General features: G+C 37.3%; 1 protein-coding gene across 1 annotated transcript in view; it reads left to right on the forward strand.

Annotated features, from left to right (window-relative positions):
- ENPP1 (ectonucleotide pyrophosphatase/phosphodiesterase 1) overlaps positions 1-11,310 on the forward strand; it is a 93,607-nt gene that overhangs the window by 80,057 nt on the left and 2,240 nt on the right. The window contains 5 exon segments of the mRNA XM_007947369.1: positions 1,152-1,306; positions 4,757-4,886; positions 5,972-6,052; positions 7,099-7,231; positions 7,880-8,042. Coding sequence (XP_007945560.1) covers positions 1,152-1,306; positions 4,757-4,886; positions 5,972-6,052; positions 7,099-7,231; positions 7,880-8,042 — 662 coding nt within the window.

Below are 11,310 nucleotides of genomic sequence, written 5' to 3' on the forward strand. Positions count from 1 at the left end.
AGTGCTAAAGGGGCATGGAGGCAGCATCTTCTTACCTCCTCTAACTTCACAAGAGGAAGGTAGAATCACCATCAGCAGCCCTAGGCCTGTTCCTATGATGCCAGACATGCTGTCATCCTCTAGCCCTCTTACCAACCTTGACACAAACTGTCCCTCTTGCGGCACCCACCACCTCTCTTCTGGGTTCAATAATTCACTGCAGTGGCCGCAAGAACTCACAGATTATGGGGTTTATTAGGGAAGCAACAGGTTACAATTCAAGTTAAGGAACGCACTCAGGATACAGGTCTTTGATCAAGACAGTGGAGATTCTGCTGTGTCCTTAGACACACCTCTCTGGCCCTTGGCTTCTCAGCTTCTGTGGGCCGGGTAAGCCTGCTGCTCTGTCTCGTGCCTCTTGATTCCACTGCTGCCATTTCTTAGCTGGGTGTCTCTCTCAGCTGGCAGTGATATTCTCCCTCTGCCGCTAGGAGGGCTCATTTTAAGCCTCGCAGAGTGGCAGAACTAACCAATCCCAGCATCAGAGTTCTACACACCTGAGTGAGAGAGCGAACTTTCCCAGAAGATTACTTCGTGCTGCTCCAACAGAAATACCCCAAGTGGATGACTTTAACAATCGGGAATTTAAAGCAGCTACTCAGTTGCTCATGGCAAATTCCATAACGGAGTTAATTGCCAGTCTCATTATAGGGAATAACTACTACCAGGTGCCCAGCCAAGTTGACACACATTTACATGGACCCACCCAGTAATCCAGTGGGGAGTTACAAAGACTATGGCTAGAAAAGCCATACCATGTAATTCACTACACCACAATAAGTAATTAAAATAATGTAAAAAATTTTCATTACTGTAATTTAAATTCTTAATTAATTGCAATTTATAACAATTTCATGTAGTATCCTCTTGTGATATCTTGATACTACATTGATCTTTCAGTATCTTCATAGTCAAAAATTCTAGTGAATCACTTTTGTTTTAGTAATTGTGTATAGTTCTTCTTATTGTCATGAGTTAGTTAGGCTTTTTACAGTTAATATTTTCCAGCAGGGTTAAGTAGAAGAAAGGTTTACATGAGTGTATCATTATATATCCTTATCTAATTTATAGTAAGTACATTTACATGGTGGTTTCATTTCTCTCCTACAAAGAGAAGAGTATTAAGCGTGCCACTTTACCCTATGGAAGACCCAGGATTTTCCAGAAGAACAGCACTGTCTGTCTTCTTTATCACCATCAGTTTGTGAGTGGTTACAGCCATGACATCCTAATGCCCCTTTGGACGTCCTACACCATTGGCAGAAATGCAAGTATTTGTCACCTCTTTAGCTTTGTGTGGCTATTTAAAATTATAATCATTAAGAAAAACATTGAAAGCATAGTTTCTCACTGTTTATCTTGGTTCTGTGATAAGTTTTGAAATTGGAAGAAAACCAGCTTAGAGTGAGAAAACTTACGTTCCAGTTCTAGCTCTGCCACTAACTAGCTATTTAACTTTGAGGCTTATATAGAGTAAATGTCTTTTCTTGTGAAATGAAGGGTGTGCAGTAAATAATTCTCTTTTTTTCCAGCTTTAATATTCTATTATTTTAATTGATAATTTCATGAAGTTAGTTTACAGTCAGTTACAATTATTTATCTCTAAATAGATAGCTGTGTGAACACAAGAATTTGGTTAAGGGATCTCACTTATTCAAGAAATATTTTGAGAATATTTATTAGTGACTGGAAGTGTGTGTGTGTCTGTGTGCATGTGTGTGTGTTTCTTACAGGAACCAGATTCAGACTTTATTTACTGCCTCAGAATTTGAAGAGCCCAAGTTGATGCTAGCAAGCACTGAGTTTTCAACTTTCTAAAGAGGGCAACCAACATTTTACACAGACATCTTCCCCCAGTGCTAGCTGAGACTGCAGAACTGTTCCTACATTCACCAACTACTGCTCTCATCTCCACTAAGGTTGACGGATACAGTACAAATATTGGATGGGACTTACTCATATTAAAAATTCTTCATTGTTTATCTGAAATTCAGATTTAACTGGATGACCTTTATTTTGTTGTTGTTGTTACATTTGGCAACCCAAACCCCTACATCCTAGTTCCTAATAAGAAGTTCTCACCTATCAGTGAAAGAAGGGAAAAGTTTGCTGCCTTTTCACCAAACCAAGTGATTGGGGAGGCTCTCAGAATCTCCCTTATAGCAGTAGCAAGCTTGGTGTCTTACGGGGTAAAAAAAAAACCTCAGTGCTGTCAAGTCGATTCGACTCATAGAGACCCCTCGTTGGGTTTCTGAGACGGTATCTCTATGGAAGTAGATTGCCCAGTCTTCCTTCTGAGGAGTGGTTACTGAGTTTGAACTGCCACCCTTCTGGTTAGCATCAAATGCCTTAGACACTACACCACCTGGTGCTAATCCAGAGCCTTTAGACTACCTAATGCTGTCATTTGGAATGGAGCATGGTGAGGGATTTTTTTGGATCCTTGATTATATTATCTGGAATTTGGTATATACAGACTAGGGTCTGCCTCATGCATACATATATCTAACAGTAAACTATTTGTTGGAGCAGCCAGTGCAAACCCCTGCTAATAGGGACTATGAAATCCTGCCCCAGGAAGAGCAGGAAGTGGGTGGAAGGTGTATATACCTCAGTTTCCAGAAGTCTTCAGGAGGAAGGGCAGAAGAGGACCTCTGCAGCTTCCATAGCAGTTCCTGTGATAGAGCTTAGAGGCTATAAATGGGGACGTAAGCTCCTGTGCTTCAAGAAAACTAGAGTCGGATGAAGCAGGGGATTCTATGAGCATGGTCTGAGTGCAGCTTCATTCTCTAACACTCATAGGTGCAAGATATTTGCCTCACCTAAGTTGTTAGGCTACTAGACTTGTAGGTACCTGAGAGTAAGTAAGACTTGAAGCAGAGTCCCTAGAGATAATTGGTTTTCACTTTATTATTTCTCCTATAGATCAAGACAGTAGAGAACCAAGCAGAATCAAAGGGTAAGCAGGTCACCAAAGTGTAGCAGATCCCAGCAAGAGCCTGGTATTTTGGGATTTATTGGTCCCTGCACAAGAAACTAAGCAGCTCTGGTGGCATAGTAGTTAAAGTATTAGGCTGCTAACCAAAATGTTGGATGTTCGAACCCACCATCTGTTCTTCAGGAGAAAGATGAGGCAGTCTGCTTCCATGACGATTTACAACCTTGAAAACCTGATGGGACAGTTCTACTCTCTCCAGAAGTGTTGCTATTAGTCTGAATTGACTCCGTGGCAGTGGGTTTTTGGGTAGGTAGGAGAAACTTCGTAGTCCTACTAATCCCAGAAGTCAGAGAGGGCTGCCCCTAAGACCAGGAAAAAATGAGGAAAGTGGTAAATAGAGAAATTTCCTCCAGGTGCCTCACTTGCCTAAATCCCAAGGACTCTTCACTGAAGGATGTGGCATTATATATAGCTCAGAGCTCTGATAGCATAGTGCCTAAGGCACTTGACTGCTAACCAGAAGGCTGGTGGTTCAAACCCACCAGACACTCCTCAGAAAGAAGGTTGGGCAATCTACTTCCGTAGTGATACCACCTCGGAAACCCAAGGAGGGGTCGCTATGAGTTGGGTCCAACTCGATAGCACATAACAACAACAACAGCGACCACCACTGCATGGATCACCATGGGAAGACCCCCAGATGAAACTAGGAGGAGGCTGAGAATCCTCTCCACCATCAAAGCCAGAGGAGTTAGGCCTTAAAAGGAGCGGGGCCCAAAAAGTCCTTAATAAGGCCAACGTTCCACCCTCCTGCCCCAGCCCCTCAGATGTTACGCTGGAAAGAGAAATCATGAAGAATGTATACCTTGAAACAGGGAAGCAGAGGGGATAAGGTTTCGATTTTACATGAACTGAAGTTTTAAACTGGACTGACTGGACTTTCAGAAACTAGAAGCAACTGGAAAATTGTAGGATGCCCTTAAGTGATATGGTAGGGGATTTGAGAGAGTATCAGAGGATTAACAGTTGGATTTAAAAAATGAAATTATGAGATTGCTAAAATGCAATGATAGACATGTGTGTCCATGTATCTGTGTGTTATCTTTGTTAAGAATGTATTACACACACACACATATTCCTACATTTACATAGTTAGTACTTTAAACTTGATATTTAAGTTTTTTCAAGACTTTATCTTAATTTACTCTTACTCTTTACTTTTCACATGGCTTTGTAATATAGACAGTTTTCACAGTGTTTTGTAGGCTTCCCGTCCTATTGATTGTTGTTTAATACCTTAATTATAGTTTTCTATGATTCCATTTGAATTTTAAATTTTCTTAAATAATTAATATTGCATAAATTCACACTTATAACCATTCTTGAGATTTTTACATTACTATCCAGTGGTTCTTCTCCCCTAACTTTTGACTTTGTAGTTGAATATGAAAGATAACCTCAGATCTCTCTGAAAATCAGTGTTTTACTGCATAAAATTTGTAAATTGTATATAAAAACATTATAAACAATATTAGTAGAGAAAAACAAAATATTTGCATATATAGAGCAAAAGATGAATATTCTTAGTGTTATAAAGAGCTTTTATATTTTAGTTAGAAAAAAGCTGAATAGTGATTAGAAAAACCATGAAGGAAATGAATAGACAGAAATGAATTCCATAATTGTGTGATGTGGTCAACTTTAATTATTTATAAAACAACCTCCTTTTAATTTCAGTACCTGATACCTGATTTTCTTTTTTCCCCATTTTTCCTTTAGGACAGTTTTTCCACAGAAGACTTTTCCAACTGTTTGTACCAGGATCTTCGAATTTCTCTTAGTCCTGTCCATAAATGCTCGTTCTATAAAAGCAACGCTAAACTGAGTTACGGCTTCCTCTCCCCACCACGTAAGTCTTATTCTTTCTCCCCTGCTTCCCCTCTGACTGTATTTTTTCTCTTCTTCTCTTCCTTTTCTTTGTTTATAAATCTATCATACATTATGGTCCATTGTACATAGCCTTATTTATTTGCTGATGAAAATTATGAATTAAAAATATAATTATTAGAGAAAAAATGAAAGCACCCAGAATGTGAATTATATAAAGCATATTTTTTAGAGTAGTTCATTTGGCACTGATACTGTAGATAGAGCACCCTTCATTTTTTTAACCAGCTTTCTTTTAAACAGAATCTGAGAAAGCTCAGTGAAATTTGAAGGATGCATCACAGTGTTTAGGACGGAGATGTAACTCTGTTGTTTAAAAAGAGAATGTGATCTGTCACAGAATCAGGAAAAGGTGGGCCCTGAAGCATGCTTGCTTTTCATTGTCACAAGGCTTCTGGGGAATGGTTATTTTGAAACCAAGTGTTCTATTTTTTTAATTTGTGAATTTGTATGTTATTTAGAAGATGTTTTGAGGCAACAGGCAGTGGCCTCCGGGTACTCAGATACCCTCAATATCCAGTCCAGTCCCCCAGAGTAAGTGTCTGAGGTCAGAACTTGGCTATATAAAAACAGATCAGGTCTGACCTTAAAATTCACACAACGAAGCCTTGTACAGCATTTTGAGGCAGACATCCTGTGATGTTTTTTTTCTGGGTAGTAGGTGTTGTTGTGAAGCCAAATAGTCTCATCTTTGCTCTTCACTATGTAGGAGCTTAAGGAAGGAAGATTGTCAGTCAACACGTAATACATTCTAGACAAAGCAAATGAGGGAAAGTTTAAATATATTTCCTTTAGGACTCTTATTCTATTCAAAGTATCTGTTTGTTGAGAAATTTATCCTGAAGAGGAAGAGATAAAAGTATTTGACTTTTTTTTTTTTTTTAAAGGAACTTGACCAGCACATTGCATTTTCCTTTGACTGGATGCCTGGGAATGTTTGCACATTAAAGATAATGCTCAGCTAATTGTCTTTAAACACCTGCATAAGAAACTATCATTTCTAATATTATTTGTTAAGAATGACAAGGCTGTCTTTTTTCTTTGTAGAAATCAACAAAGGTTCAAGTCAAATATATTCTGAAGCACTGCTTACCACTAATGTGGTGCCAATGTACCCGAGCTTTCAAGGTACACATTTTCAACCCTGTATTTGATTATTTCAGTGAATTTCTGTACATGTGGGTATAATTTGTTGTAATAGAGCTTATGATCTATAAATTAAATTACTAACTATGAAATATATCTTAAAAGTTTGTTTAAGTGTGAGAACAGTAGTACATAAAACAATTCAGAATTGTGATGTACTCCAGTATCTATTGGGACCTCTGGTGGCATAGTACCTAAGGCATTTATTTGACTGCTCACCAGAAGGCTAGTGGTTCAGACTCACGAGATACGCCTCAGAAGGAAGATTGAGTCATCTATTTGCATAGTGATACCACCTCGGAAACCCAGGGAGGGGTCGCTATAAGTCATATCCAGTTCAACAGCAGTGAGTTTTGTTTTTTTTATTTTTAATATCTACTATTGTGTTTTGTATTTGAATGTTTATAAACATTTTTTACTTAAAAAGTATATAATGTTCTTCCTAAAGTTATCTAGCTAATACAGTCTACTAATATTCATATTAATTCTCAATCTTTTTCCCTGGTTAATATTGGAAGTTCTTAATTGTTTTTATTTAAAAATTAATAGGTTTTATATCACTGTTAATCATTACAGCCTTTGACAGGAACAAATATACATTTACTGCTCAAACTGACATAGAATTTCAAAATATAGAACATAACAAGGATATTTTTATGCTAGTTTATATCTAAATTACTTGTGTATATTTCAAAGGGTATATTCAGATATTGGCAATTAAACTAAATAATATGCTTGAATTGCATTGATGATATTGTTATACTTAAGATGATATCTGATTCCAAGTTCATAATGATGCACACACTTGGGGATGCCCAAAATACAATTTAATTCAACATTTGCCTCTTAGGTTCTCCAAAGGCCAAAGCTGAACAGTAGGTTTTGGCCTCACATTAAGACAGAAGCCAAACTTTACCTTATCTCTCATTCTTTCGAATGCTCATTTTGGATCATGGTGTTAATTTGTTTTACATGACAACATGACACTTTGACCTTTTCACACTGCACTGTCTTCCTTCCTATTTCAGTTATATGGTACTACATCCATGACACTGTACTACAGAGGTATGCTGAAGAAACAAATGTTGTCAACGTTGTCAGTGGTCCTGTGTTTGACTTTGATTATGATGGACGTTATGATTCTTCAGAGACTCTAAAACAGTAAGAACATATTTCATTTACTTGTAAAAATAGTTGTCAAGTGGAATTACTATCCAGTTGGCTCAGCAGGACCTTTTTCTATCCAGTAGCATTCTTATTTATGGTTACTTGGGATATCTTGATAACATGCTACAAGGAAAGAAAATTAAAAATAGAATTAATTGAGATACAACAGATAATCCAGTTAATACAAAGGAGAATTCACAGCAATCTCTCCTGTCTGAAGGAAGTAAAATAAAAATCCTTAACCAGTTCTCTTTCTGTCCCTGCCCATAGTTTAACTGACCATCATTAACGCTTTAGAGTCTTGGTTGTATGTGTTCAAAAAAAGTTATTTTCTTTTCTGTAGTGTCTCAATTCCAGTGTTTTTAGGTAAAATTAAGAAGAAAACTCCAAAGCTGAACAAATTAGTATAGAAGATAAAAATTATTTGGGTTGAATATGTCCAACTCTCTTCTAATAATTACTATCAATCTGACAGAATATGTTATGATATTATGATTATTAATTTTTTCTACTAGTTGCAAATATATTTAATTTTTTTCTGAATTTTATTTTTCAATGTATTAAAAGCATGCTCTACTGAAATAGTCACTAAAAGGAAGATAATTATGTTTTTCTTAAAGTGAATACTGGCATATTTTACAGAAACAGCAAACTCATCCGTAATCAAGAAGTTCTGATTCCAACTCACTTCTTCATTGTGCTAACGAGTTGTAAAAATACATCGCAGACTCCCTTGCAGTGTGAATACTTAGATACATTAGCTTTCATTTTGCCTCACAGGACTGATAACATTGAGAGTTGTGTGGTAAGTAGCTTTATTAATTTACTTTAAACATTGAAAGTATAAATACATGTATATTTGTATGATGTGTATGTGTGTCACATCTGCTATTACTGCAGGAAGAAACCATAACTCTTGAATATACATGCACTTTTAAATTACAGGATGGTTTTAAATTTGATCCTCTAAGATGACTTTAGGAGCTCTGGTAGCTTAGTGTCTAAGGCACTTGACTGCTAACCAGAAGGCTGGTGGTTCAAACCCGTCAGCCGCTCTTCGGAAAGAAGATGGGGCAATCTACTTCCGTAGTGATACTGCCTCGGAAACCCAAGGAGGGGTTGCTATGAGTCGGGGCCAATCAGGGCCAACTCAACGGCACATAACAACAACAACAACAAGAATGACTTACTTTTAGAAAAGAGCGCTCTGATCATCTGTTATAGACACTGATAATTAGTCCAGAATATAAAACCCTAGAGACCTCATACGGCTTAGCCACTAAATTCTAGTTTTATTTAAAGTATGAATTTACTCTTTATTCAAAACTGGATTTATCATTCCAAAAGAATCAGCACTGTCATAAATTAGTTTTAAAGCTGTGGTTAGACAACATTTCAAATGAATTTTTTTGTGTATCAGTTTCTTTTAGAAATCATGTTTAATTAATTAATTAATCCTTAATTATCCTTTCTTATTGTCATTCCAGTGTTTGGAAACAATATTTATATTATCTTATTTATATTTGTCTTATTTTCTCTTTGAACATAAAGACTGCATTTAGTTGAAACATTTTTTAAGTTTTTTCTTACGGCGAGTGAAATTATTTTTCTTTCAGAGTATTTCTTATATTTTCTAGTTGTTTTGTGTGTATTTGTTTCTTTTTTCCATTGAAGTTACACAAGTCAGTTTAGATCAGAGTCAGCAAACAGATTTTGGCTTTCTTGTCAGTCCCGGTGGATGAGCAGCAGATATCGGGAGCCTGTGGTCAAAGGATCTTGAGGTCTGGACCGCTCAGCAAGCAAGAATGCTGTGATCGCTCATTCATTCAGCCCTCCATTCATTCATTTATCCCTTCCTTGATCTAGCATTTTAATCATATAACAGATCTTATTGCCAAGTACTATTCTAAGATTGGGGACTTAAACATATCTGCTGTGGACCATTTGCCATCCCTGATCTAGTAGTCTTCCTGTGTTTTTATCATGGTTGTTGTTTGGTGCTGTTGAATTGGTCCCTACTCGTAGCAACCCTGTGTCCAACAGAACAAAACATTGCCCAGTCCTACACCGTCCTCACCATTGTTGTTATGCTTGAATCCAGCTATTGCATCATTACATCCCTTTTTTGCTGACCCTGTGCTTTTTTGCAAGCATGATATCCTTGTCTAGGAACTGATAACAGGTCCAGAGTACATGAGACAATGTCTCTCCATCCTAGTTTCTAAGGAGCATGCTGGCTATACTTTTCCAAATCTGTCTTGTCTCTTTCTTTGTATTGTTGTTGTTGTTAGGTGCCATCGAGTCAGCTCCGACTCAATGGTGACCCATGAACAACAGAACGAAACACTGCTTAGTCCTGCGCTAACCCCAAAATCCCTGCTAAGCTTGAGCCCATCGCTGCAGCCACTGTGTCAATCCGTCACATTGAGAGGGTCTCCCCTTTTTCACTACACTCTACTTTACATGATTATCTTTCTCTAGGGACTGGTCTCTTCTGACAGCATAACCAAAGTAGATAAGATGAAGTCTGGTCATTCTCATTCCTAAGGAGCATTCTGGCTGCACTTCTTCCAGGATAGATCTGTTCATTCTTCTTGAAGTCCATTGTATGTTCAGTGTTCTTTGCCAGCACTTCAATTCAAAAGTATCAATTCTTCGATTTTCCTTATTCATTGTCCAGCTTTCATATGCATATGAGGCAATTGAAAATACCATGGCCTAGGTAAGGCGCATCTTAGTTTTCAAAGTGACATCTTTGGGCCTTAACACTTCTTTTTGCAGCAGATTGGCTCAATGCAGTATGATGTCTGATTTTGTGACTGCTGCTTCCATGGCTGTTGATTATAGATCCAAGTAAAATGAAATCCTTGACAACTTCAATCTTTTCTTCATTTATCATGATGTTACTTATTGTTCCAGTTGTTTTCTTTATGTTGAGGTATAATCCATACTGAAGACTGGTCTTTAATCTTCATCAGTAAGTGCTTCAAGTCTTCACTTTCAGCGAGCAAGGTTGTATCATCTGTGTATTGCAGATTGTTAATGAGTCACCTCCAATCTTGATGCCACATTCTTCTTCATATAGTCCAACTCCCCAAATTATTTGCTCAGCACACAGATTGCATAAGTATGGTGAGAGGATACAACTCTGATGCACACCCTTCCTTATTTTAAACCATGCAGAATCCCCTTGTTCTGTTTGAAAAACTGCCTCTTGGTCTATATACAGGTAGGTCCCTTATGAGCGCAGTGAGATGTTCTGGGATTCCCATTCTTTGCAACGTTACTTGTAATTTATTATGATCCACACTGTTGAATGCCTTTGCATAGTTGATAAAAACAGGTAAACATCTTTCTGATATTCTTTGCTTTTAGCCAAGATCCATCTGACATCAGCAATGATATCCCTACTTCCATGTCCTCTTCTGAATCTTCTTGTCATTAAAAAAATGAACACATGTCTCTCTTTAATTTGTTTTATGATTAACTTTCAGAATTATTTGACCACTCCTCATAAAGCATGTTTCCCATCAAGTTATTTTGCCTTATTTTCAGAATTAAATATAGAATAGCAGGATTTCAGCTATTTGTATGACTGTTGGGAATTTAACTGCTAAATAATCAATAATGTGGACACTATTGGATACATGCCAAGTTTCCCTTCTTCATTGCTTTCTTTTCCTTGAGAGATTAAATGGTCATTATGGCCATTAAATGTGTCAGAGTTTGTTCAGTAGAAAACAACTAAAGACACAGTAACAGTGATTTGAGCAAGTAAGGAGTTCCTCATGTAATACATGGGATAGTCTAGATATGGCAACACCATCAGGTATCCAGACATTTTTTATCTTTCTGCTATACCATTCTAAGCATGTAGCTTTGATCCACATGGGCTAAAGATGGGCTTTGCTTCTCTAGATAACTTATGTGCATTCTACGTCCTATATAAAAAGGAAGGCAGAACACATTGTTCTGGTTACCTAGTGCTGCTTTGACAGGAATATATACCACAAATGGGATGGCCTTAAACAAATAGGAGTTTATTCTCTTACAGTGTGGGAGGCTAGAAGTTC

The sequence above is a fragment of the Orycteropus afer genome, unplaced genomic scaffold (genome assembly GCF_000298275.1).
Source record: "Orycteropus afer afer isolate SDZICR_OR568_19922 unplaced genomic scaffold, OryAfe1.0 scaffold00182, whole genome shotgun sequence".
Lineage (NCBI taxonomy): Eukaryota > Metazoa > Chordata > Mammalia > Tubulidentata > Orycteropodidae > Orycteropus > Orycteropus afer.